General features: G+C 46.5%; 1 protein-coding gene across 1 annotated transcript; it reads right to left on the bottom strand.

Annotated features, from left to right (window-relative positions):
• Positions 1-11721: 11721 nt before the first annotated feature.
• On the bottom strand, positions 11722-12138 carry LOC142454522 (large ribosomal subunit protein eL34-like). Its single transcript, XM_075555810.1, has one exon. It carries the CDS (start codon positions 12115-12117, stop codon positions 11764-11766), a length of 354 nt encoding a protein of 117 aa, XP_075411925.1. The 5' UTR covers positions 12118-12138; the 3' UTR covers positions 11722-11763.
• Positions 12139-26397: the final 14259 nt, after the last annotated feature.

Below are 26397 nucleotides of genomic sequence, written 5' to 3' on the forward strand. Positions count from 1 at the left end.
AATGGTATTCTTCCTTATGCTCTTCTGAATCTGACTTGAATTTCTGGCAGCTTCTTGTCAATGTACTGCTGTGACCATTGTTGAATGATCTTCAGCAAAAAATAAACAAATAAAAGGCTATGCACATGTGACATCCATGATATTGTTTACTAATTTCTGCAGGATTACCTTTCTTTCGATTCCTTCCAGCTAGTTGGTCACATAGCTGTTTTCTAATCCCTGGCATAGACTATTGAGGGCTGCTAGTACTTTGTCAGCTTGTTGAGACATTTCAATGGGTATTGAAATGTCAGTTTCTGGAGTCTTGTTTGTTTTTGCTAACATCTTCAGTGAAGCGTGGACTTCTTCCTTCCTCTTTCTTTCCTTTTTCCTTCTTGATCATATGCCAGCTCTTTTTTTTTTTTTTTTGCCAACTCTTGAAATTACTATACCTCAACCAATTCCTTCAAATTCCTTTCAAAGACACAGTGACTCTGGGTATTCCTGCCATCCTCTTTTGACACTTCTTGAGTCAGTCAATACTGCGCCATAGAATCCTTCGGCATTGCAACATTTTTTTCTTCATTTCTGTCAGTTTGAAAATAGGCTGAGCATGTTCGCCCTTTTAGAATTTGTAACTCCAGGTTTGTACACATTTAATTCTATTACTTCACTTCGATTCTATTACTTCACTTTGTTTTTTCAAGCTGCTCTTGAAATTCTCTGTTCAGCTCTTACTTCATCTTTTCCTCCATTCCCTTCAGCTACTCTATATCGAAGAGCAAGTGTCAAAGCCTCTGTGGACATCCACTTTAGTCTTTCTTTCCTGTCTCTTTAATGAGTTTTTGCTTTTTCATGTATGATGTACTTGCTGTCAGGTCGCTAGGGTTTAGTGTATAAGATCTGCTCTTGAGCTACTGTCTAGCTTCATTCACGTGGGATGGACTCAAGGTCGTATTTGGCTCTCGTGGACTTATTTTCATTTTCTTCAACTTCAACCTGAACTTGCACGAGGACAATTGGTGGTCTGTTCCAGGTGGTTCTTGTTTCAGCTGGTGATCTTTCACTTCTCCACCTTCTCTTTCCATTGATGTGGTCAATTGATTCCCATGTATTCCAGCTGAGGTTCATGTGCATAGTCACTGATTATGTTGTTGGAAAAGGTATTTGCAATGAAGAAACCATTGGTTTTGTAAAATTCTATCCCATGATCTCCGTCTTTGTTTCTAACCAAGGTCAGATTTCCAACTGTGACCCTTGTCCATTGGAGAAAAGTCGTATTCCAGAAACAGAGCGTCATCATGAGATCTGATGGCTGGGTGTATATTCCTGACAATGGTGCTAACATCTCCTTCTATGCAAAACATATGCAACGCGTAGCATCTCATCTCATGATCGCGTTCCCTCTTTAAATGAAATTGTGAGTAACTGGTTTTCCTTTTGGGAATGGATGGTGGGAAAAAATGCTACTCTGTTTTGGAATCTTTCTATTCTTTCTAATTTCTGTTGTAAAATACTGCTTAGCTTTAGTTCAACATATTTTACACATGAAACGCTGTGTTTCACAACCGTTTGCCCAGCTCATAAAATTATGGAAATGTGTCTACCAGAAGGTATCTGTGACTAGCCAAACCAGCTGAAGCCTCCCACTGAGACTCTGATTCATCCTCTCCTGGCCAAATGACAGATCTTCACAATTGAAAGGACTTTCATCAAAAGCTGATGTGCTTCACAACCAATCCTTAATCCCCATACCAAGTGTTCTTTTCTTTATATTTTAAATCAGCTACCTATTGAAACTGGCTCTAACTCTGTTTAGTTTCAAAAACTGGATTCATTCTCTGAATCGCTATAGCAAGTAGTATAGAAATACATTAGATGTTAATGCTTACGCCCACAATGCAGCACTAGTTGTTATGCAAAAGGTCATGCATTTTGAAGAAACAGAAATTCCTTAAAGAACAATTTGGTTCTTCAATTTGATCAATGACCTTCTTTCAATGATTCCTATTAATTCAGTCATGCTCCTACATACCTTTCCTAAAAGCAAAACAAAAAAAGGAAGAAAAATCACGGAAGCAGATGTCCAAGCTATGGCGGGATGGATGGGCATCAGTGGTGGTGCCCTGCTATCTACATGAGAGTGACTGGGCACTTCCAGGGAAGCATCCTCCAATGAACAGGTGGTGCCTAGCGACATCCTTTCATGGCAATTATCTAGGGTCTTCAAAGTCTATTTTGAATAGGCAACCATCTAATAAGCATCAAAACGTCCTTGCAAAAGACAAGTTACTCATTTGTGGGTGACATGCCATCTGCTTGCCCTGAGACTGAAGCACCACATACAGCAAGGTGAAGAATTGATAGACAGAAGAAGAAACTCATAATAGGTGTCAGGAATTTCTCTGAAAAATTCTTGATTAGAAATAGAGATTGTGAAGGAGCACAGAAGGACTAGGTGCTTAGCATAAGAAAAGCCTTCTGTCAAAGACGCCGGCTAGAATCCTTTTCTTTTTTCTATGTACTGCTTATTCTGAGCTGACTCTCAAAGGTCAGCTACACCCCTTAGGGATCCCTGGAAGAGCATGCATTCGGGCTGATCCTTGAGATAACCGTAGAATAAGTCATTCAATGACCAACATGTTATGATGAGCAAAATGATGGTTAAGGCAACTTGCCACTCTCGGGATTCTGTGAAAGCTTGATTTGGGAAATGCCAACTAGTCAACTAACCCCAAATTTTCTTTCGGGAAGTTTCTGGATCCTCTGTTTTTCACCTCTGTGAGACTTTCCTTTTGGTGCGGTATGATGGAGAATCCCGAGAAAGCACCGCTTGATCCTGGATTGCTTTCTTCTCTCCAGAAACGCTTTCATTTTAACAGAAGCTCCAGTTGGCTCTTAGACATTCTCACAATTGTTTTTGCCTTTTCTGGAAGGATACAATATGCATCTTTCAACTTTTTTCCTTTGTTTGTTTTGCATGGGGTGAATGTTTGCAGAGCAAAGGAGCTCTCCATTCAACAAGTTACACACATTTGTTTCATGTCATTGATTGCAGTCTCTACAATGTAACATCACTCCTCCCATTTCCTCCCTGTGTTTTCCTATCCATTCTTCCTTCCTTCTTCCCTACCCCTTCTGATCCTTGTCCTTGGGTAAGTGCTGCCATTTTGATCTCACCTGGTCGATGACACCTATCTTCCTAGTGCTGCTGTTCCTGTGGTGGACCTGCCTATTGCCCCGCTGAGCACTGAGTCAAGGGGCTGCGTGCATTTCCAAGCCTGAAGTGTGACTACATCGCTTCCACCAGTCTCTAGCCAACCAGTAAGCCTGGTCTTTTTAATATTTTTGAATTAAGAGCTTGGCTGCTAACCAAAAGTTGAAGGTTTGAACCCGTATGCTGCTCGGTGGGAGAAAGATATAGCAATTTGGGGTGGTTTTTGTTTGTTTTAAAGGTATATAGCTTTGGAATTCTCCCTGTGCTATAGAGTTGCTAGGAGGCCATAGGCAATGGGAGCTGTAGGGGCAGTGAATGATTCAATGTGGCTTCTCTAGTCAAAACCGCCAACTCCCCCAAATGATCTTTACCTGCATGGGTCTGTTAAGGAGGTGGGAAGATACTGATAGGATTCACCTGTGAGTAATTGCAAACAGGATTTCCTGGAGTGCCAACCTGCTGTGTATAAAATAAGCCATCTGGGAAACAGGAGGAGGAATCTCATTACCACAAGACCCAGGAGTAGACTGGATCCTCTGGACCCAAGATCCCGGCACAGTGAATCTCCTGGATCCATAAGACAGCTATCCCATCAGAGGAGCAACCGCAGATACAAGAGCCAGAGCATGGAATGAAAGATATCATTCCTGATGTCAGTTGGATCGCAGAAAATAACAGAAATATGCTTACTTGTGCTTTATTGACTATCCAAAGGCATTCCATTGTGTGGATCATAACAACCTATAGATAGCGTTGAGAAAAATAGAAATTCTAGAACATTACATGGTGCACATGCAGAACCTCTACGTGGATGAAGAGGTAGTTGTACAAACAGAACGAGGGTATACTGCATGGTCTAAGATCCAGAAAGGTGTGCATCAGGGGGTTGCATCTTTTCACCAACTTTATTCAAACTGTATACTGAGAAAATAATGAGAGAAGCTGAATTATATGACAAACTCGGCACTGGAGAAAGGTTTATGAACAACCTGCAATATGCAGTGAACTCGGCACTGGAGAAAGGTTTATGAACAACCTGCAATATGCAGTGAACTCGGCACTGGAGAAAAGTTTCTAAACAACCTGCAATATGCAGTGAACTCGGCACTGGAGAAAGGTTTATGAACAACCTGCAATATGCAGTGAACACGACCTTGCTTGCTGAACGAGAGCAGAACTCGAAGCACTTGCTCATGAAGATCAAGGGCTGCTGCCTTTTGGATGGATGGCAACGTAATAAAAGAAAATAAAAATCTTCCCACCTGGACCAATAAGTAACATCATGATAAATGGAGAAAAGATCAAAGTTCTTAAGGATTTCATCTTCCTTGGATCCACAGTAAAATGCTTATGGAAGCAATAGTCAAGAGTTCAAACAACATATTGCATTGGACACATCTGCTGCACAGACCTCTTTTAAAGTGTTAAAAAGATTGGGTGGAGGGAGAGTGGCTTGGAAAGGGGGAACCGATTACAAGGATCTGCATGTGACCTCTTCCCTGGGGGTCAGACAACAGAAAAGTGGGTGAAGGGAGACATTGGACAGGGCAAGATATGACAAAAGAATAACTTATAAATTATCAAGGGTTCATGAGGGAGGGGCCAGTGAGGAGAGAAGGGAAAAATGAGGACCTGATGCCAGGGGCTTAAGTGGAGAGCAAATGTTTTGAGAATGATGATGGCAATGAATGTACAGATGTGTTTCACAATTGATGTACGTATGGACTGTGAGAAGAGTTGTATGAACCCCTAATTAAAAATAAATAAATAAATAAATAATGTGTTAAAAATAAAATGGCCACTTTAAGGACCAAGGTGCGACTACCTGACACAAGTCCAGGCACTTTCAATCGCCTCCTCACATGCATGTGAAAGTTAGACATTGAGTAAGGAAGACTGAAGAAAAAGCACTGCACTTGAATTATGGTGCTGGTGAGGAACACTGGAGGTACCATGGACGTTCAGAAGAACAAACAGATCAATCTTGGAAGACATACAGCGAAAATTCTTGTTGCAAGCGAAGATGGTGGGATTTTGTCTCAGGTAGCTTGGACATGTTATCAGGGGAGACCCCACCCCCCCACCCCAAGGAGGACATCGTACTTGGTAAAGTTGAGGGACAACAAAAAAGAAGGAAGACCCCCCCCCCCAATGAGACATATTGAAGCAGTGGCTATAAAAAAGGGCTCAAACCATTGTGTAGAGGGTGCATGACCAGGCAGTGTGTCGTTCCATTGTGCATTGAGCGGCTATGAGTTAGAACCGACCTGCCAGCATCCAAAAACGGATAATGATCAGGAGCTCTTCTTCATCATCATCATCATCATTTTATTGGGGGCTTTTACAGCTCTTATGACAATACATCCATTGTGTCAAGCACATTTGTACATACGTTGCCATCATCATTTTCAAAACATTTTCTTTCTACTTGAGCCCTTGGTATCAGCTAATTTTCTCCCTCACTCGTGATAATTTGATAACTTCTCCCTCCCTCCTTGATAATTTATAAATTATTATCTTTTCATTTCACCCACTTTTCTGTTGTCTGTCCCCCTGGGAAGGGGTAATAGTTAATCATTGTGATTGGTTTCCCCCTACTGCCCCCCACTTCCCCTTCCCCTCCTTGTATCCTTACTCTCATTATTAGTCCTGAGGGGTTTATCTGTCCTGGATTCCCTGTGTTTCCAGCTCTTATCTGTACCAGTGTACATGCTCTGGCCAGCTGGATTTGTAAGGTAGAATTGGGGTCACGCTAGTGTGGGGGGGGAAGAGCATTAAATAACTAGAGAAAAGTTGTATGTTTCATCAGTGCTATACTGCACCTGACTGACTCTTCTCTTTCTTGTGACCCTTCTGTAATGGGGTGTCCAATTGTCAACAGATGGGCTTTGGGTTTCCATTCCATAATCCCCCTTATTTACATTGATATGATTTTTTGTTCTGGGACTTTGATGGCTGATACCTGATCCCATCGACACCTTGTCATCACCCAAGCTGGTGTGCTTCTACCATGTGGGCTTTGTTGCTTCTCAGCTACATGGCCGCTTGTTTATCTTCAAACCTTTAAGACCCCAGATGCTATATCTTCTGATAGCCAGGCACCATCAGCTTTCTTCACCACATTTGCTTATGCACCCATTTCGTCTTCAGCAATCACGTCGGGAATGTGTGTATCACAGAATGCCAGGTTATTAGAACAAGGTGTTCTTGAGTTGAAGGAGTACTTGAGTGGAGGCCTGTGTCAGTCTAGGTAGACTAGAGAAACAAATTCATAGACACTCATATGTGTATAAGAAAGAGCTTTATATACAAGAGCAATTGAATATTGAGAAAACATCCCAGCCCAGTCCAGATCGAGTCCATAAGTCTGATATTAGCTCATATGTCTGATACCAATCTATAAAGTCTTCTTCAGACTCATGAAACACATGCAATGATGCCAAGTGCAGGAAGATCACAGGCTGGTGGGTGGGAAATCTTGTGGACCCAGTGGCATTTTAAGCATCTCAGCACTGGCAGGGTTCTCTGTGTGGCTCCTCCAGCTTCCAGGGGACAGGCTCTATCACCATAGTGCCATGTGTCTTGTCAGTAGAGTGTCTCTCAGGGAGTGAACTGAGTACGTGTCTCCTGCCTCCAAGGAGGAATACAGGAGTTCCCAGAATCGTCAGGAGAAGGCCATGCCCACACAGATGAGTCATTGGCTATGACCTGATTGATAGGCTAGCCTCCACCACTTCACTCTTAATCCTCTCAAATTGACAAATGATTAAATAACTACCACAAGGCACAATGTCTGTCTGTTGCCTTAATATTTACCATATAAATATATGTATATAGATCTATTCGATATCCTTATATAAAAATATATTTACATATATACATGCCTGCATTTAGACCTCTATAAGTATCCTTTCCCCCTAGTTCTTTCCTCTACTTCCTTTTACTTTCCTTTGTCTCACTATCATGTTCGGCCTGCATTTGGGTTTCAATTATTCCTCTCGGCTACTTTGCCCTGATCAAGCCCCACCAGGCATCCTATGCTTTCCTTGCCACTGATTTTAGATCACTTGTTGTTCCCTTGTCCCTGGGTTGGTTGACAACTCCCTTAATTTTCCTCACCTCCCCCTCTCCTGTGTCCTCTGGAAACCTCGGTCCCATTGTTTTCTCCTCTGGATTGTTTATCCTGCCTATCTTATCTAGATAGACATGCAGTGACAATAATAAGCACAAAAACAAGGCAGAGCAAAACAAAGCAACAAAAGAAAACAAAACCAATGACCAAAAAAAAGAAAAGAAAAGCCTATAAATAGTTCCAGGTCTGTTTTTTGACCTTTAGGAGTGTTTTCGGGTTGAGTCTGATGGGGTGTCATGCCCTGCCCCCAGAGTCTATTTTTGGTATTTCCTGGGGACTTCATTGCTCTGTTCCCCTTGCTGCTCTGTGGCATGACCTTAGTGTTTCACCTGGTGTGGTGGGGTCAGATCAGGCACGATTCCCACACTGTGTCTCCAGTGTTATCCCCCGTAATGCTATGGGTCAGTGAGGGACATCATGCAATATTGTCCTCAGGGCTTGGTGGGCCAGGATGTATTCCACTCTCTCTCCTTCCCTCTTTGCTCCTGTGAGCTCTGATCAGAGGTGCCCCTCTCCCTGAGCTGTAGCTTCAGTGCGCTCCTCTGAAGTGCATTCCTCAGGTGGGGGAGCAGTTAGGGGGGTTTCTCATAGTTGGGATTGGGGCCAGCCCGCAGACCTTTCTATTGGTTCCCAGTTTCATGCTGGTATGTTGCATTCATGTCTTGGTGCTGGAGCATTTCTTTAACTATTTGTTAGTTACCTCAGTGTCTTCTTGAGTGGTGTGTCCATTCATATCCTCTGCCCACTTTCAAGTTGCATTATTTGTCCTTTTTCTTGCTCTGGTGTTGATGTTGAGAGATTGCTCCTTGTCGGATCTGTCATTGCTGAACAATTCCCCCAGTCTCTTTGGACTCTTTTGGTGAAATCCTTTGATGCTCTTAAATGTCTAATTTTCAAGAGGCTGCAATCATCTAGCTTATCCTCTGCTATTTGTATGTTTTCAGTTATGCTTGATAGTGTATTTATGCCAGCTATTAGGACCCATAAGCTTGTCCCTATTTTTTCTTTTTTTGAAATCATTTTATTGGGGGCTCATACAACTCTTATCACAACCCATACATACATCCATTGTGTCTAGCACATTTGTACATTCATTGCCTTCATCATTCTCAAAATATTTGCTCTCCACTTAAGCCCTTGGCAACAGCTCCTCATCTCCCCCCTCCTTCCCCATTCCCTCCTCCCTCATAAACCCTTGATAGCTTATAAATTATTATTTTTTTTTCATATCTTATACTGTCCAATGTCTTGTCCCTATTTTTTCATTGATGATCTTTATAGTTCTAGGTTTTACATTTAGGCTTCTGATTCATCTTGACTTGGTATATGCTGTTTCATTTAACTGTGAGTGGATATTAGTTTTCCAGCTCCATTGGATAAGATGACTGTCTCTTTCTCATTCAGTGAGTTTCAGTCTTTGTCATACATCAGCTCCCTAGGTGAATAGAGCTACTTCTGGGTTCCCATTTCAGTTCCATTTGTCTGTCTATCATTGCACTATCAACTTCACTTTTGAAAGATTTTAACACCCCCTTAGTTGACAGTTTTTCTTTCAATGCTTTTAAAATGTCTCTTCAATCTCTTTTGATGTAATGGTCTCCAATAAGATATTTGCTACCATTTTTATCTTTGTTTTACATATATATTCTGTGTTTCCTCTGGCTTTTATTATTTATTATTATTTTTGTTTATCATTTTATTGGGAGTTCTTGCAGCTGTCATAACATGCCATAGTTCAATCACATCAAGCAGTATTGTACAATTGCTACCACAATCAGTTTCAAAACATTTTCTTGAACTCCTTGATCCCCTACCTCCCTCTCTGGCTGCTTTTAATATCTTCTATTTGTCATTGGTTTTTAGCAATGTGATTATAACGTCTACTGACTTGGCTTTCTTTGTATTCCCTGCCCCCTGCTTGCAGTTTGTTGAGGTTCTTGGATATATGAATTTATGGTCCCTGAAAACAAGCCTGGTAGTCTGCTTCTAGCAGGTCAGTCTTGAAAAACCAATGGAGCAGTTTACACTGCCCACCCATGTAGTGTCAGCATAAGTGTCCTTACGTGACCATAAGTGTCAGCAGCAATGAAAAACAGTTTTCACCAAATTTGGAGAAGTCTCATCCATTATTTCTTTGAAAATAATTTCTAACTTTTTGTTATGGCACGATTTGTGACCCATCACCACCTCCAAATAGGTTCAAGTCTTAACCCTCAACTTTACCCATAAAAGTGACCTAAGTTTTTACTGGGATCTTCAAAGAAAAACCACTGATCCTTTCTTAAAGAAGAGTGAAGAAAAACAAAGATGCAAAGAGAGAATTCATTCAAAGGACTAATGGACTATGAGAATCCCCAGCCTCCTCAATCCTGAAACTAGAAGAACTGGATAGTGCCCAGCTATGCTGTGGACTTGCTCTGAAGGGATGTGTAGTAGGAAGTCCTAGGTAACGTGGGAGAAAAAGATTTAGACATAACTCACAATCAAACAAAGACCAGGCTTACTGACTTGTCTGATTGAGACTGTGATCTTCAAAATCATGGTCTTCGACTCCCTTCAAGGCAGAAACTGAATACACCCTCGTGGCACAAAATTTAGTCAAATGAAAGAAGGGCCCATGAGCAATCACACCCGCAGATACCCACTCATTAGAAACATCAGCCAAAGGTGCAAAGGGAGCATTTGTCCATGGGGAACGCAGCGAGGGCAGGAAGGGAAAGGGCAGAAGGACAAAAGGACACAGTAAAGACAGGGATGAAGTGGGAACAGTGCTGTGACATTGCGGAGATTGTAATCAATGCCACAAAACAGTGTGCCTGAGTTATTGAACTGAAAACCAACTTACTCTGAAAACTTCCACTCAAATCACACACACACCCCCACACAAATGTGGTCTAATTTGAAATAGCATTTCTGCAGTTGAAATTAGCTTACATGAGGTTCTATTGAGGTAGGATACACCCTAATCCATTATAACTGCTGTGGAAGTTACGTAATCTGTAGTCAATTTGAGACTATTAAGAGTGAAGGGGTGGGGTTTAGTCTGTCAGTCAAGTTGCAGCTTGCTGACCTCATTTGGAGGTGCTAAGGCGAGAAATAGCTCGCTGGAGGCAGAGTACACACTCACTCCTTAGGATACATTCCTGTTGACAAGGCACATGGAGCTATGCTGACGGCAGCCAGAGACTTAGAGCTGGAGGAGCTGTGGAGACCCATGTCAGTGCTAAGATGCCTCTACCGCCACTGGATCCACAAGACTTCCCACCCACTGGCCTGTGCACTCAGCATCACTGCATGTGTTCCATGAGTCTGAAGAGGAATTTATAGACCGGTAGTGGACATATGGGCTAATATCAGATTTATGGACTTGATCTGCAACTACTCTTTATATATAAAACTCTTTCCTATACACATATGAGTGTCTGTTAATTTGTTTCTCTGGTCTAACACAACTGGTGTCCTCATAAAATGAGAAGAGGCATGGAGACACAGGGAAGAAGGCCATGGGGGAATGGAGGCAGAGACTGGTGTTTTGCTCCCAGCCAAAGAATGTGGGACTCCCAGGAACTGGACTCCCAGGAACTGGACTCCCAGGAACTGGAAACGCAAGGAAAGAGCTTTTGCTTGAGGTGTCCGAGGGAACGTGGCCCTGACAGAACGTTGATTTTAAACTTCTGATTTTCAGAACCGTGAGAAAACAGATTTCTATTGATTGAAGCTGCTCAGATTGTGACTGCCTGCTAGGGCAGCCCTAGGAATCTAACCTCCCCCGCCCCCCCCCTGCCTTGCCCCACCCTCTCATTCTGGGCTGCAGTAAGGCTGCTTAATGCTGCATCACCCTCGTTGACTTCTGCTCATTCTTTTAAGTCAGTCTTTGTCTGTGTGTTTTCACATTCAGCACTTTTAACTTACTGAGTGTCTAATCTGCTCTTACTCTCATCTGGTTTATTCTTTATGTCTTTTATCTTTTCTGTTTTTCTCCTCATGTTGATCCTGCTTTTGGAACATATCGTACAGGTGATCCCCAGGTTAAGGGGGCCCTGTTTACCTACCACCAAGAGCTACGAACCAATCCTCCTAAACCCTTATATTACCCAGTAGGCTAAAACTTTGAGGTACATCCAGTGAGTCACAATAACGAATAGACATTACCTGAAAGCAGTGTTATTTCTTCACTACAATGTTATCACTTTGCAGATGTTTTAGTGTCTGAGCGTTCTGCAGAGGAAGGCACACTATTTGAGGGAGGATGTCACACAACCCTAACTGTTTGGGCCGACATCCAAATTAGATTGCAAACAGACTTAGGAACAAAACCCATTCATAGTCTGGAGACTGCCTGCAGTCATGATTTAAATGTCCTTCTTTGCCTACCTTTTTTTAAATTAATTAATTTATTTTTTTAAATTATTATTCAAACAAGCTTCATTTGTATTTATTTAGCCTTTTGACTCTGTGCTTGTGCCTTCAACACTTTCACCACGATTTTCTGCTCCTCAATCAGGAAAGCGCGCTTGATCCTGTCTCGGACACATTTAGCGCACATGGACCCACCATAAGCCCTGCTGACGTGTTTTTTGGTTTTGGACAACCTCATGAGAACTTTGGGTCTCACAGCACGGACCCCTCGAAGTCGGCCCGGGCACACGCCACATGCAGATTTTGGAGCTTTCCCAACCTTCTTTGTATACAGGTAAATGATTCTGTTACCAGGGGTTCGGGACAGTCTAGTTTTGTTAGAGGCGGTGTTGTAGGACAGCCTACGCCGGTAGGTCAGACGCTGAACCATTTTGAATGCCTCCACACAGCGTCTCCCGAAGAGCCTTTGCCTACCTTTTTTTAAAAAATAATTTTTTTTCTTTCCCAGCCCCCCTCCTCCCGCCCCTCCTAAAAATAATTTTATTGGGGGCTCTTACAACTCTGATCACAATCCATACATACATCTATTGTGTCAAGCACATTTGTACATTTGTTGCCATCATCATTCTCAAAACATTTGCTTTCTACTTGAGCCCTTGGGATCAGCTCCTCATTTTCCTCCCACCCTCCATGCTCCCCCCTCCCTCGTGAACCTTGATAATTTTATAAATTATCATTATTTTGTCATGTCTTACACTGTCCGACATCTCCTGTCACCCACTTTTCTGTTGTCCGTCCCCCAGGGAGGAGGTTATGTGTAGATCCTTGCAATAGGTTCCCCCTTTCTACCCCACCTTCCCTCCACCCTCCAGTATCTCCACTCTCACCACTGGTCCTGAAGGGATCATCTGTCCTGGATTCCCTGTGTTTCCAGTTCCTATCTGTACCAGTGTACATTCTCTGGTCTAGCCAGATTTGTAAGATAGAATTAGGATCATGATAGTGGAGGGGAGGAAGCATTTAAAAACTAGAGGAAAATTGTGTGTTTCATCGTTGCTACACTGCATCCTGACAATCTCATCTCCTCTCCATTTTTATTATCAGTAGCTTCTTGATCTGTTAATAGTGATTGGTTTTCCTCCTACTTCTTTGAATAACTCGTATTTTTTAATGCCAGATATTTTTTGGTACTATAACTTTTGAAAAAATCTTTTAAAATATTGTGGGGCTGTTTTGTGGGGTGCAGTTAAGTGACTTGGAAATATTTTACTTCGCTCAAGCTCGCTTTGGGCCTGAGTGCAGGCAATTTGCTTCAAAGGCCTCTAGGCTTGGTGTTTTCGGAAGTCTTTCCACACTAGCTTGTGGGAACACACACTTTGTCCAGCCTGTTGCCTCTGAGGGATGGGTCTGTCTGCTCCTCTGCAGTCTGTCTGCTTCCCTAACACCAAGAGCTTCCTCACATTTATGTACAGAATGGTACCCAGACAGGGATGCCGGGAGACTCCTAGGCAGGTAGGGTGTGTGTGTGTGTGTGTGTGTGTGTGTGTGTGTCTCCTCTCCCATCCTCAGTTGCACAACTTCCCATCACCTGGCTCTTCTCTGAACTCTACCCCATGACTACAAAAGGCCTGTTGGGGGTTCCTCCTCCTGAAACGCTCCCCACACAGGGATCTGGAACACGTGTGGGGCTCACTCGTTCCCTTTTCTCTCAAAAACCACCTGCTGCTGGTTGCTACTGCCTTAAAACCACCATCTCATACATTCTGTTAAGTTTTAAAGTTGACTAAGGCAGAAAAGAAAAAAAAATCTGATCCCTAGATTTCCATCATGGCCCAAAGCAAAAGTTGCCTTTATTTTTTTAAGTGACTTTTAAAAAATGGAAGCATGACATTCATACATAAAAGCGCACAGATCCCAGCAATTGCACTCCTATATATACACGAACGTTTCTCAGAGTGGGCGATACCCTCTGGGGGCGCTGGGATGATCCAGGGCGCTGCAAACGGTGATTCCTACACCTCATCCTGGATTACGCGCTATAGTAACAATAGGTTTTAATTGCTAGGGGGAGCAGAGTACTTTTTTTCCCCCTGAAAAGGCAGTGGTAGATCAAATAAATCTGGGAACCTCCGGTATATAACCAAAAGATGTGAAAACGAAGCTCAGACAGACACTGGTACACTCATGTTCATGGCAGCGCTCTTCACAGGAGAGAAAGCAACCTAGATGCTTGCCAACAGACGGATAATAAACAAGATGCAGTAGTCCACACCTGTGATTGGGTCCGACCCAGCCAGTGGAAGGAATGAAGTCTGGATGCATGCTGCTATATGGGTGGAGCTTGAAAACACGATGCTAAATGAGATAAGTCAATCCACCCAGCCTGTGGACCAGCAGTCCGAATGTATAAATCTATGCATCCCTCACTGCCATGAGAGTCATTGCTGACTCAGAGCGACACCCTGGGGGTTTGTCAGTCTGTAACTGTTTCAGGGTAGTAGAAAGCCCAATTCTCCCCTCCACACACACCCCCGGGAGCTGCTGGTGGCTTTGAACTGCCAACCATACAGATCACAGTCCTACGTGTAACCATGACCCCACCAGGGTCATGGGTATGTTTCCCAATATACACACACTGAGGGATATAAAAATCATGTGCAAAAATGATCATGTGAGTCGCCATCTAGTTGATCCCTGACCGGCTTGGCATCATAGCAACCTGGCAAAGGAGGCAGCTGTTGTGGGAGGCAATTAGCTGCCCGCTCCAGTTCCACTTCCTCCTCCTGACGCTCCTCTTGCTCTTGCATGTGGACAGAGAGCAAGTGTTGTGTCTTGATGGCTACTTGCAAGCTTTTATGGCCTCAAAAACTCCACCATGAACTTGAGAGCACAGCAGGTGGCCGGTGGAACCAGGAACCTAAATCTCCAAAGCCAGGAAGCAAATCTCTGGAAGTGTGTGGTTGTATGTAAGCATTCTCAGCAGCTGCTCTTCTGTCTTTGTCACTTTTATCAGCATATCACACAATTTCTGCCAGTTCCACTTTCCATAGGTGTATAACTTATTGATAGAAATTATAATAATTGTTTGTACAACCCGCCCCCCCCCCAAAAAATCACTGCCATCAAGTTGATGCTGATTCATGGTGACCCTATAGGACAGGTCAGAACTGCTCCTGTGCATTTCTGAAACTGTAATACTTTACAGAAGTAGAAAGCCCCATCTTTCTCCCAAGGGGTGGCTGGTGGATTTGAACTGCTGACCTTGAGGTTAGCAGCCCAACTTGTAACCACTATGCCTCCCAGGCTCCTTGGTGCCACTGTACCCCTAATGTGTTTTGTGTTTCCGCCATCACTGTGAATCCCTCTTCCCCACCCCTCCCTGTCCCTGGGAACCGCTAATAAATTCTGGTCTCTGTGCGTTCGCCTTTCTGGTGAGATTTTACTGGCTGCTTAGAACATTCTGTCGGCATAATCACCCTCTCAGACTGAAGCCGCTGCAGGGTGCCAGATTGAAATTCTTGGATGTGAACAGTTTCTTCTTCTCAGTGACGCTTGAGCTTTCCAGAGGACAAGGGTGGCGGACCTATTTTCTGCCAAGGGCCATTTGGATACCATCATTTTCCATCCATACAAATTATCCACCTAAAAATGAGTCTGCGCTGTGTTGGTCTTAGGTGACGGCTGGAACGGCTGCTCCATGGGGAGGTGGGTATCGATGGTGGTTGGTATTGATGGCTGTGCCGCACATCCCCCAGCCCTGGCCGCAAGCGTTCACTCCTTGCCCTTTGTGCTCGCCCACATGGTTTGATCAGGATTTGAACAGGAAGAGATAAAGGTCGTGGGAGGGAAGCAAAGGCATTCCTGGCAGAGAAAAGAAGTTGTGAGAGGGCCGGGATCCAGACTGCCTCTTCCAGGACTGCGTGATTTCTGAAGCTGCCCCTTACTCCTCTGTCTGTGGAAATGGCATCCCTTGGAATTGTGCAGTGCGCAAGCTGGGGCGCCGTACACAGCGGGCGAGTTTGTCGTGCGAAGGATCGATAAGAGAGTCGGTGTGATGGGGTCAAGGTGGGCAGGATACAGCAGCAAGAGAAGCCAGCGTCAGAGTTAGAACACTGTCACTGACTCGGCCTTCCACAGAGGCTTACTTTCAAACCCCACCACACCCCCGCCCATAGGAGAAGAGAGACGGTCCTGCCACCAGCTCCCTCCTCCTGGGTCCTTTAGCCTTCTGAGCCAGCAGGGCGGGTGTCCATTGACTGGGGCCCAGGTGCAACCCGAGCCAGGAAGAAGAAATGTTGAGCGCGCCCTGGCTTGTCTTGCTACACAACTCTGGTCTCAGCGAGTTGAGGAACCCACGCCCTGCCCTTCCTCTGTCTTGGGCTTCTCTGGCCGTGTCGGTTCAGCACACTCCTTCGCCTGGGAAAACTGGGCAAACCTGGCCGAACCCCTGGGTCGCTATGACTGAGTCACCTGGGATGGTTTCTGAGGATGCAGACAAGTGAAAAAACCCTGGAGTCCTCCAGCGTCTCCCCCATGTCCCTCAGCCTAGAGGGTTTTCCTCCAGAGAAATTCTTTGGGTTGGCGCTCTTTGCCCCTACGTGCACGGGACCTTTTGTTTCCCTGTGTGCCTTTGTTTTCTTTTCCTAAATCAATTGATCAGGAGCTCTTACAGATCTCATAGCAACGCACAATTCAATTAGATGACGATAGTTGAACAATGACTGCCACCATCAGTTTCAAAACATTTTCTTTCTTCTGGAACTCTTTGATATCAGCTCCCCTTTACCCCTCCCACCCCCACCCTGCCCCCCAGGTGCCCGTGTGTCTAGCTTGCTTGTTAATGGCATTGAAGGGTTAAGGTAGAGCCTTCCTTGGGGGACACAAGAGGCTGCTTGCCGTCTGTGCACGGAGGAGTTACGTTCAGAGGCAGGCTCTGTCCTCCTTCCAGCGACCTGGACAAAAGGTGTGTTCCTTCAAGTAGAAACCGGGACTAATGAAAGGGCTCCAGGGAGCGGCAGGGCGAGAACCCCTCTTGGCTCTGGCTACAAAGGGAGGGAGTGGGAAGAGAAAGAGGCAGGACACGGAGCCCAGGAAAGGCGCTCATCCATAGGGGCACCAGGCTTCTGGGGCTTGAGCTTGTATTTCCTTCATGACGCCAGATGTCAGCTAAAGGCTGGGCGCCCGGGTCTAAGTGAGAGACACCAGGAGTAGGAACTTTTCCAACCTAGCTTTTTGGTTTATTCTTCGGCTTTGTACGAGGCCATCTTTTAAATCAACCAGGGGGCACCTCTGTGCGTTTAAAATGGGTTCAACATGGGCTTGGGCCCTCTGAGGAGCAGAGAACCCCAGACTCAGACTCTCCCTGTAAGGAGGCCACTCAGCGAGAGGCTGCCCAACTACACACGCGAGACTACCTAAGGAACAGCCCAACGGCATGTGATGTTTGTTTCTATTTTAAGCCAAAATTAATATTAGCATGAACTCCCCGAGCAGACACCAGCTGGGTGCCAGAGAGAGTGTTGAAAGTATCCCAGGAGGAGGGGAGAGGCTGGAGCTCAGAATTGTGTTGATGAGCTGTGTGTGAGCTGTCACATACACTGTAATGTCTATAATGTTCTTTACAAACAAGTACACAAGCACCATGAAAGACCAAATCTCATTAGATGCTGAACTATGTGTCCTGACTACCCTGTTTCCCCGAAAGTAAGACACCCACTGAAAATAAGACCTACTTACAGTTTTGCCTCTCTCTGAAATATAAGGCATCCCCCCGAAAATAAGACCTCCCTGAAAATAAGGGTTTGGATTGTTATGGTGATGTTCCAGGAGATGACATGACTGTCATTGAATAAATGAGTAAATGTACCATAGATTGTTGTACATGGAAATAAGGGTAATAAAAAGAAATCTTGATATTGTAGGATTCACAGTTTGTCTGGTTATGCTGGTTTGTGATGACAACTACTACCATGCCGTATACAGGTAATAAATTTCCTTTTTTGTTGTTCAACAATAAATGTGTACCGTATTCTTCTTCATGGAAAAATAAGATATCCCCTGAAAATAAGACATAACGCATCTTGGGGAGCAGAAATTAATATAAGACACTGTCTTATTTTCGGGGAAACAGGGTAATTGAATTCAAGCATAGCAATAAGCCGGAGGATGGCCCAGGACCAGACAGCATTGTGTTCTGTTGGGTACTGGGTCGCTATGAGTCAGAAACAAAGCAGCAGCAGCTGACAACAACTACAATTACAACAACTCAAGGCTACCGGCAGGGCGGAGTGGTCCCCAGGCACCCAAGAGGCTCTAGGTGTGGAAATGATTCAGTCTCTTACTGGCCTAGAAGCTAAAGGGGACGTCTCAAAACGCTCAACTGCTACCCAGTCCATTTGGACCCATAGACACCCTATAGGACAGGGAGGGAGGCCCCTATGGATTTCTGAGACCATAACTCTTCAAAATCATTTTATCGAGGGCTCTTACAGCTCTTATCACATGCATCCATTGTGTCAAGTGCATGTGTACATAAGTTTGCCATCATCATTTTCAAAACATTTTTTTCTACTAGAGCCCTTAGTATCAGCTCATCCGCCGCCCTGCCCCTCCCCCGGATTTTATACTCTATGGGAGTAGAAAACCTTGACATTCCCCCTTAGAGAGGCTGGTGGATTTGAACCACCGACTCTGCCAGTAGCAGCCTAGAGTATAGGCACCACGCCACCAGGGCACAGAATTCCAAGACACGACCAAGGGGCTTCGTGGACAGGCGAAGAGAGTGCGGGGAAAGAGAAGCGGTCCTCAGAAGCATTGCCACGTGGGTGCAACGTTAATGCTTGGAAACAATGTTCACGGGCTCGCTCTTCTGTGTTTTCCTGACAGCAGCCTTGAGCCTTTGGCAGGACAGAGATCCCTGCTCACAAGGCGAGATCGCTGGCAAGGACTTGTTATGTTTGCTCCCTCAGCATTCCTCCCACGTTCGACAACCAGGAATTGGGGTTTTCCTTGGAGAAGCATCCCTGTCTACTCGCAGGCCAAGCGGGTGGGGATGCTATCCCCCAGCTACTTGAGTGAGTGGCAGGCTCACACCCACAACCTCTGCTGCGGTCATTGGTTGGGAGGATGAAGGCGACACAGAAGACAGCAGCCAAGAGACCATTTCCCGATGACAGTGGTTGGGCCCTGAGATCCAGCTGCGTCTGAAGTCAGAATGCTGATGGGAGTTTTCACCGGAGGGAGCCATGACATCTGCTTCTTCGGTGAAGCCAGTTTGAATTTCGTTTCCGTTACTTGCTACGGAAAGCGTTTTAATTGCGACAGCTGATGAACCTCAGAGAAGGGACAGGGGCGCAGGGTTTTATGATTTCTTAGACTAGATGTAATGAGTATCCGACGGCCGGGCGGACAGACTGCTGGGGCCTGACTGAAAGACGGGCTGGGGAAATCAGGCTAGGAAATACGGGATCTCAGAAGGTGTTTGGCCAATTCAGAAAACTCTCTTGACCTCAAAGGCCCTGGACAAGACGCTTCGACACTTGACATGACGATTAGCTGAGACGTAAGACCGCCTGGGAGGAGGGCGCAGGAGCTGGCAGGGTTCCTTTCTGTTGTGCACAGGGCAGCCGAGGCAGAAGCGACTCCAGGACACCCAATGAGAGCAATCCCAGAGACTCACGGTGATGCCAGCGGACAAGCAACGACCGCTTGCGCTTGCACAGGCTTTCCGAGGCAGTACTTGTGGAAGGAAGCAGCCTTTTCGCATCTTTCTTCCACCAAAGGGTCTTTGGGCTCACTGCAGAGGGCTTGACTTCTGTGCACCAAGCTGTCTCCGCCTGCCGGGAAGGACCCTGGATTCCTACCATGCAAGGAGCCAACCGGCCACGGGCAGCAGAATAGCTGAATGCACCCTTTCTCTCCTTCAAATGAAGAGGGGAGAGGTGGCAGGGAGGAGGAGCGAGAAGGCATGAAAGGAGGTGGAGAGGGTCATTTGAAAAACAAACAGCACATAAAACTGAAACCAAACCTGCTGCCCTCCAGTGGACTCTGATTCCACCCATGCGCTGGGACACAGTCAAACTGCCCTGTCAGGTGCCCAAGGCTGTCATTTCTACAGAAGCAGACGGCACTGTGTTTCGCCTACAGAGAGGCCAGTGGGTTTGAACCTTGGACCTTTGGTTTGGCAGCCAAACTTGCAACCCCTGCACCACCAGGCATCCTCTTCTCCATGCTGCCTCTCTGCTTACCTTATTCTCATACCTTCCCACTGCTCCCTGAAAAATCACGCATCCACCCTACCCTCCTCCTTCTCTTTGTCCATGTTGGGGTTCTGTTTCTGCTCGGGGGCGTTCCCGTGGATTTTGTGGGCTGGTGCCCCCTGAGAGTGCAGCAAATGAGACAGCAGGGGCTCCCTACCGGGGTCCCATGTTGTCACGATGGGGAGCCGTGGGGGGGGCTATACAGAAGGGGGTTTTAGTCCCACTCTGTGACCAAGAGACCATGGGAGAATCATGTCCCCTCTCTAAGCCTCCATCTCCCCTCCCCAGCTGCCTCAGGGGTTCTGGTGAGACTGGAGACTGGAATGAGATAAAGAACCGGGCAGTTCTTTGTAAATGATCAAGGCCTGAACAAACAAGGTATTGTTCCCCACTGCTGAGTAAATTCCATCGATGGGGCAGAGGCCTGTCCCCTTCATCCCCATGCTTCTCTTTCTAATCACCCCTCATGCCTTTATAGCTTGTTGAGTTTTCCAAAGTGCTTTTATAGAGAGCGTGTCATTTTCAGGTGGCTGGACAGGGCTGCCCCTTGCTGGGCAAATAAGGGCACAGGCGCAGAGGGGGAGAAGTCACAGCCGGCCAGCATCACGGGGCACATTGGGGCCGAGCCAGGCCAGAGCTCGGGTTTCTTGCCTCCAGGCTCTGGGCCTGCTCCCGCCTCCAGGGGCGACTGTGTTTCCAGCATGTCCCAGCTGTTGTCCTCTTTTGAGCCTAGACCCTGGGAGAACAGACAGGATCTAAGGGGATCAACTTCCCCATCATTGTGCACGCGGCCTTTGGGTGGAGCTGCTTCAGAGGACACTTAAGCCTTTGCCAGTGAGACAGACTTGGACTTGATGTCTTAAAAAAAAAATCTGTCCTAGGCTCATGGGAGCTTACCCAGCTCCTTTGTAAGTGACAGTGGCCCAGCCAACAGGCCAAAAGTGTTTAGCTCAAAATGTTTTAGACGCCTTCCTCCAGGTATGAATCTGAGCAGAAAATGACTTTAGCGAGTGAGTACTTTCCAAACTCCAGTGGATTGATCGGTTGTCCATCTAGTGAGTGTTCCGTCTACCCAACACATTGGTCGAGTGCCCTGAGCAGAAATACAAGCGGCTTCTTGACCTGGGGCTGACCATTCACTCAGAGTTGACCTATGCCCCACACGGTTTACAGCGTCGGGGTTTTCAGACTAGACTGCCACCTCTGGCTGGACTTGAACCTTCAACTTTCCCTTGAGTAGCCACATGGGTTAACTATCTGTGCCACTAGGGGACACCAGCACTTAGAAGAAACTAACAGCGGAGATGACGGCATGAGCTCCCCCTTGAGGAGGGTATGATGACCCCCCCCCCTCCCTGGGGTCAGACAGGGTCCTCAAATTCTAGGGACCGGAGACTCTGGGTACTGCCTGGCTGAGGACAGCCCCTGCCACCCCCCAAATCAGTGTCTGCGCTAGACGGAACCATTCTTACTGTTTGTGAATCACACCAGGAGACAGCCCTGCGGCATTCCAGCAGGTGGGAGCCAGGGCCTTGGTCTGACTGCTGACGGAGGGCGAGTCAGGACAGAGGGCACGGAGGGCAGCCAGGAAATGCAGAACTCTGTGCCTTGCTCTACAACTGACACAACCGCTGGGGTCACATCCTCCTGTCAGAGGATGGGCAACAGAAAATGGGTGAAGGGAGACGCCGGGCAGTGTAAGATAAGATCAAATAATAATTTATAAACTATTAAGGGTTCATGAGGGAAGGGGGAGCGGGGAGGGAGAGGGAGGGGAAAAAGGAAAATGAGGAGCTGATTCCAGGAACCCAAGCAGAAGGCGAATTTTGAGAATGATGAGGGCAACGAATGTATAAGTGTGCTTTACACAATTGATGTATGTATGGATTGTGATAAGAGTTGGATGAGCCCCCCAAAAATGATTTTTTTTAAATGTCAAATGCCAGGGTGGCCTCAACCTGGGGTGGGGGTGGGCTCTCCTGATTTTCTGATCCAGCAGCCTGCTCTCAATCCGCATGGAGCTGGTGGCCAGGGTGAGGCACCCACCTGTAGATCCTGGGCCGGCTGTGGGAGACACTCTGGGAAAACGGGGGCCTGTTTATGCTGATGAGGAGGTGTACCGGGTGACATTAGGCAGGCACTCACCTGCTAACTAAAGGTGGATGTTAAAGGCCACTAGTGGGTCTACGGGAGGAAGATGTGACGTTCTGCAGCCTTGGGGACCCCTTGGGGGTTCCATGCGGTTCTCCCTTGTCCTATAGGGCCCGCTGTGATGGGAATCGACTTGATGGCCATGGGGAAGTTTCTGGTCATGGCGGTGGAACGCTTTGGAAAGGGATAATGAATGGAGTTGCTCTCTTGGAAGAATACATTCGATGTCACTGAGTGACATTCAGAAATGACTGATAGACATATGTTGTCACATGGGTCGCTGTGCCATCATAAGAGTTTAAAAATAAAGAGAAGAAAATAAGCCCCCCACCTCCACCCGCCAAATTGTGAAACCCACAGACAAAGAAAAGAGCCAAACTGGAATGCCAGTGGCTTGGTCAGCACGACTCACCCGGTCTGACCCTCCACTTCCCCTTCCTGCGTCACAGAGCGGTGGGTGGGCGGCGGAGAAGAAACTGCAACATCATCAATGTTCGCTGAGGATTGAAGGGAGTTCACAAAACACAGTGTTACAGCAGCTAGTGCTCAGCTCCTCAAAAGCAAGCTCACTGCCATCTAGTGGATGCCCACTCCCAGTCCCCCTGTGGGATGGGATGGAATTGCGCCCACTCCCAGTCCCCTGTGATGGGATGGAACTGCGTGTTTCTGAGACGGCAAACCTTGACCCAGTAGAAAGCCCAGTCTTTCGCCCCTGAAAGGTCTCAAACTGCTGACCCTGCAGTTAGCAGCCCAGTGAATAACCATTACACAACCAGAGCTCCTGGCCTCATACCCAGGGAGCTACAACATGAGCTGTTCCCCACAAGGTCCGCGATTCGAACCCCCCAGTGGCTCTGCTGGAGAAAGACGACTGCCTACTCCGAGGCTCAAAGGGGCAGATCTACTCTGTCCTATCGGGTTGCTAGTGCCCGCCAAGCCCTGGGTGTCTATGTTTGAGCTCCTTCCCGTTTTACAGGGAAAGCACAAACAGCTCAGAGAGGGTAAGTAGCCAGCCCAGGGCCCCATAAGTTGTCCATAGCACGACTACTTCAGTGTCCGTATCACTGTGTCTCCCCACCTAGGATCTCCGTCCAGGCTGCACAGTCTACAAAATGCTCATGAGCGTGTAGGAAATGATCCTGCCTTCAAGGAAACGTACATTTGAGTGGAGCCTAATGGAGATCATTTTGAAAAGTATGACTCGTTGTTAGTTGTCACGAAGTGCGGCCTCCCTTGCCTGGGGGTAGATTAGGACCCTCTGGAGGCCTCTCAAGGCCGTCACTCCTCGGAAGCAGATGGCCAGGACTTGCTTTTAAGGTTCCTCAGGGCGCATTTGAACCAGTAACCTTTGGTTACTGATCTAGCGATGGACTGTTTGCACCAGCCAAACTCAAAAGCAGAACTCACTGCCATCGACCTCACGGGACAGGGTAGAATTTCTCCAGTGGGTTTCTGAGGCTGTAACTCTCTGTGGGAGTCAAAAGCCCCAGGGACCCTGAAAATACGAATCGTTTGCTTGGTTCACATATTATACTTCTTTGTTTTCATTTTTGGAGATCTAGCCTAAGGAAATTATTGTAAAAACAGAAAAAGTTCTACACACAATTTTCCACCCCCACATTACTTAACAGAGCCAGGGAAACCCAGAGGGGGTCTCAGTGTGCAAGCATAGGAAGGATGATTGAAAGAAAAAATCCAACTATAATCTATAGTGTTAAGTAGCCATTAAAGCAACAAAGGCGAATCGAGTACAAAAGCATATTTGTGTGACCTTGGGCTAGAGAAAGTTTTAAAATGAGACATAAAAGGCATCAATTGAAGAAAACAGATGGATCCCCGTGCCTCCAATAGAAATGTAAAAGTCCTGGTTATAAAAAGTTATCCTGGGAGGAATGATGCTTGCACAGGGTGGGAGATGTTTGCCCCGCACAATGGCCAGAGAAACCTCAGAGCCAGCACATAATAAGATCTTCTATAAAGCCAAAAGGGAAAGACAGGGAGCTCAGTAGAAACACGAGCCAGAGACCTGCACAGGCAGTTCACAGAAGACAATACCCCAGGGCCAATGAGCTTATAGAAAGGACGCTCACCTGTGTTTGTTAGCAGGGAAATGCAAATGAAAACCTCACTGCTCTGCCAGTATCTAAGAGGAGAAATCAAATATCCGGCACTAGGAATGACAATCCTACAGTGTGGAGGCAAAGAATCTGAAACTGTCACACTGCTGGGAATACCAGTCATCACCCCCACTATGGAGAACAGTCTATCCAGTGCCCCTCCTGGATCAATGCCCAAGAGAAACGCGTTCAAGATGCACGGGAAACAGGAACAGAAGTACCCAAAAGTCCTAAACCAAATTCCCTTCCCTTCCCTGCCTTTGAGTCTAGTCCGACTCGGCAGCCCTACAGGAAAGGGTAGAACTGCCGCTGTGGATTTTGAAGACTGTAACTCTTCCAGAAGTAAAAAGTCTCACTCTTCTCCTGTGGAATGACTGGGGGTTTTGAACTGCTGACTTTATGGTTAGCAGCCCAAAAAGTAACCATTACACCACCAGGAATTCTCAAGGATACTCATAATGGCTTGTAATAACCCCAAACTGGCCCAAATGCCCATCAGCACTATACCGTAAGTGCTGTATCATATGATGGAATATTGCATAATAGTGATAATGAATGGACTACATTATCATCCTTATATAGTATTGATGCATCTCACAACCTCAGTATACATTGTATGAGTTTACACAAAATTCCAAAACAGGCAAAAGAAAGCCACAATCTTCACCTATTACGGCTGAGTCCATTCCCTCTTATAGCTACCTATAGAGCCAATAGGACCAGGTAGAACTGCCCCATCGGGTTGCCAAAGCCGTACATCCTTATGGGAGGAGATTGCCTCATCTTTGTCCCTCAAAGCGGCAAGTGGGTTTGAACCACTGACTTTTCTGTTTGCATCCGAGTGCTTAACCACTGCACCACCTGGGATCCCTTTCATAATCTCTAAAACCTAAAGCCAAACTCATGTCATCATCATCATCATCATCATCATCATCGCGGGGACTCCGACTCAGAGGCCAGCAAGGGATTATCATGAAAGTCAGGTGTGTGGTGTTGGTTTTTTTTTTTTTTTTTTAACAAGTGGTGTTGGTTTTATCCCAGGTCTCTAAGCCCTTTGTTTATGTGTCATGCATTTTCCCGAGAGTCCAACTGAATGACCTGAAATTAAAACTGCTCAACCATGTTCAGCTGGCAAAGCAGCAATTTCATAGGGTTCAGCCTAACTGTTCACAGGGAAAAATATATTTTGCATTGAGTTCAGCAGCCATTCAAAATGGCCTCTGTGAATGATGTTGTCCCTCCCATTGATTCATGAAGCACCTGTCTGCTGGAGACTGACAAAGCAGGCATATCTCAAGACCCGGTGCAGAGTTAAAGATGCTCCCATGGTGCTTCGCTCTTCCAGGGATGACCAGCCACAGACAGGTGAGAAGCAGATAGACTTCAGAGCGTCGGGAGTGGAGTATGGTACTGCAGGGAGTCCTGGTGGTGTCATGGCTAAAGCACTCGACAGCTACCCAGAGGGCCGGCGGTTTGAGCCCACCAGCTGCTCTGAGGGAGAGCATGACAGTCTGTTCCTGTAAGGACCTCCACGGGGGCAGCTCCACTCTCACAGAGCGGCAATGGGTTCGGCTGGGTGTTCAGGGCATTAGAGAGGGAGAGGAGATATTTCAGGGAGCGTGATAACAAAACTGAAAGACGCAGGGAGGAAAACACTGGGGCGCTTTGAGAGAAAGCCTGCGGGCACAGGCGCAGCGGCTGGAATGTGCTTGGCAGGTTGGAGAGCCAAGGAGGCCAGTGCTATTGGATCCGAGGGGTGAGAGGAAGGGCCCTAAGACAGGCAACTGGAGAAGGCCCCAAGGCCCTAATCACATGGGGCCTATTGGCCACGGTGAGAACTCTGGAGTGTATTCTGTGTGGGAGGAGAGGATCAGAGGGGGAAGGGCGATCGTGGGACGTATCCTTTAGAAGGCAGGCAGCTGCCGTGGAGGACAGAGAGCAGGGGACAGCAGTGGGAACAGGGATTCCTGGTCAGATGCTACTGTAGTCCATTAGAGGAACTGGTGACTCAGGGCAAGGTGGGAGCTGGGGGACTGCATGGAGGGTTATGGATGATGCTTATAATGTTAAAAAAATTTTAAGCTGCCCATTTCGATATAGCTGTTGTTGGGGGTGACTCCAGATGACATGGTACAACTGCCTCTTAGGGTTTTCTTGGCTGTCATCTTCACAGAGGCCAATCGT

Source organism: Tenrec ecaudatus, chromosome 8 (genome assembly GCF_050624435.1).
Source record: "Tenrec ecaudatus isolate mTenEca1 chromosome 8, mTenEca1.hap1, whole genome shotgun sequence".
NCBI classification, from domain to species: Eukaryota; Metazoa; Chordata; class Mammalia; order Afrosoricida; family Tenrecidae; genus Tenrec; species Tenrec ecaudatus.

What these genes read in the sequence shown, in the direction of transcription:
- LOC142454522 (XM_075555810.1), bottom strand. Translation starts at nt 12,117, where the DNA reads ATGGTTCAGCGTCTGACCTACCGGCGTAGGCTGTCCTACAACACCGCC.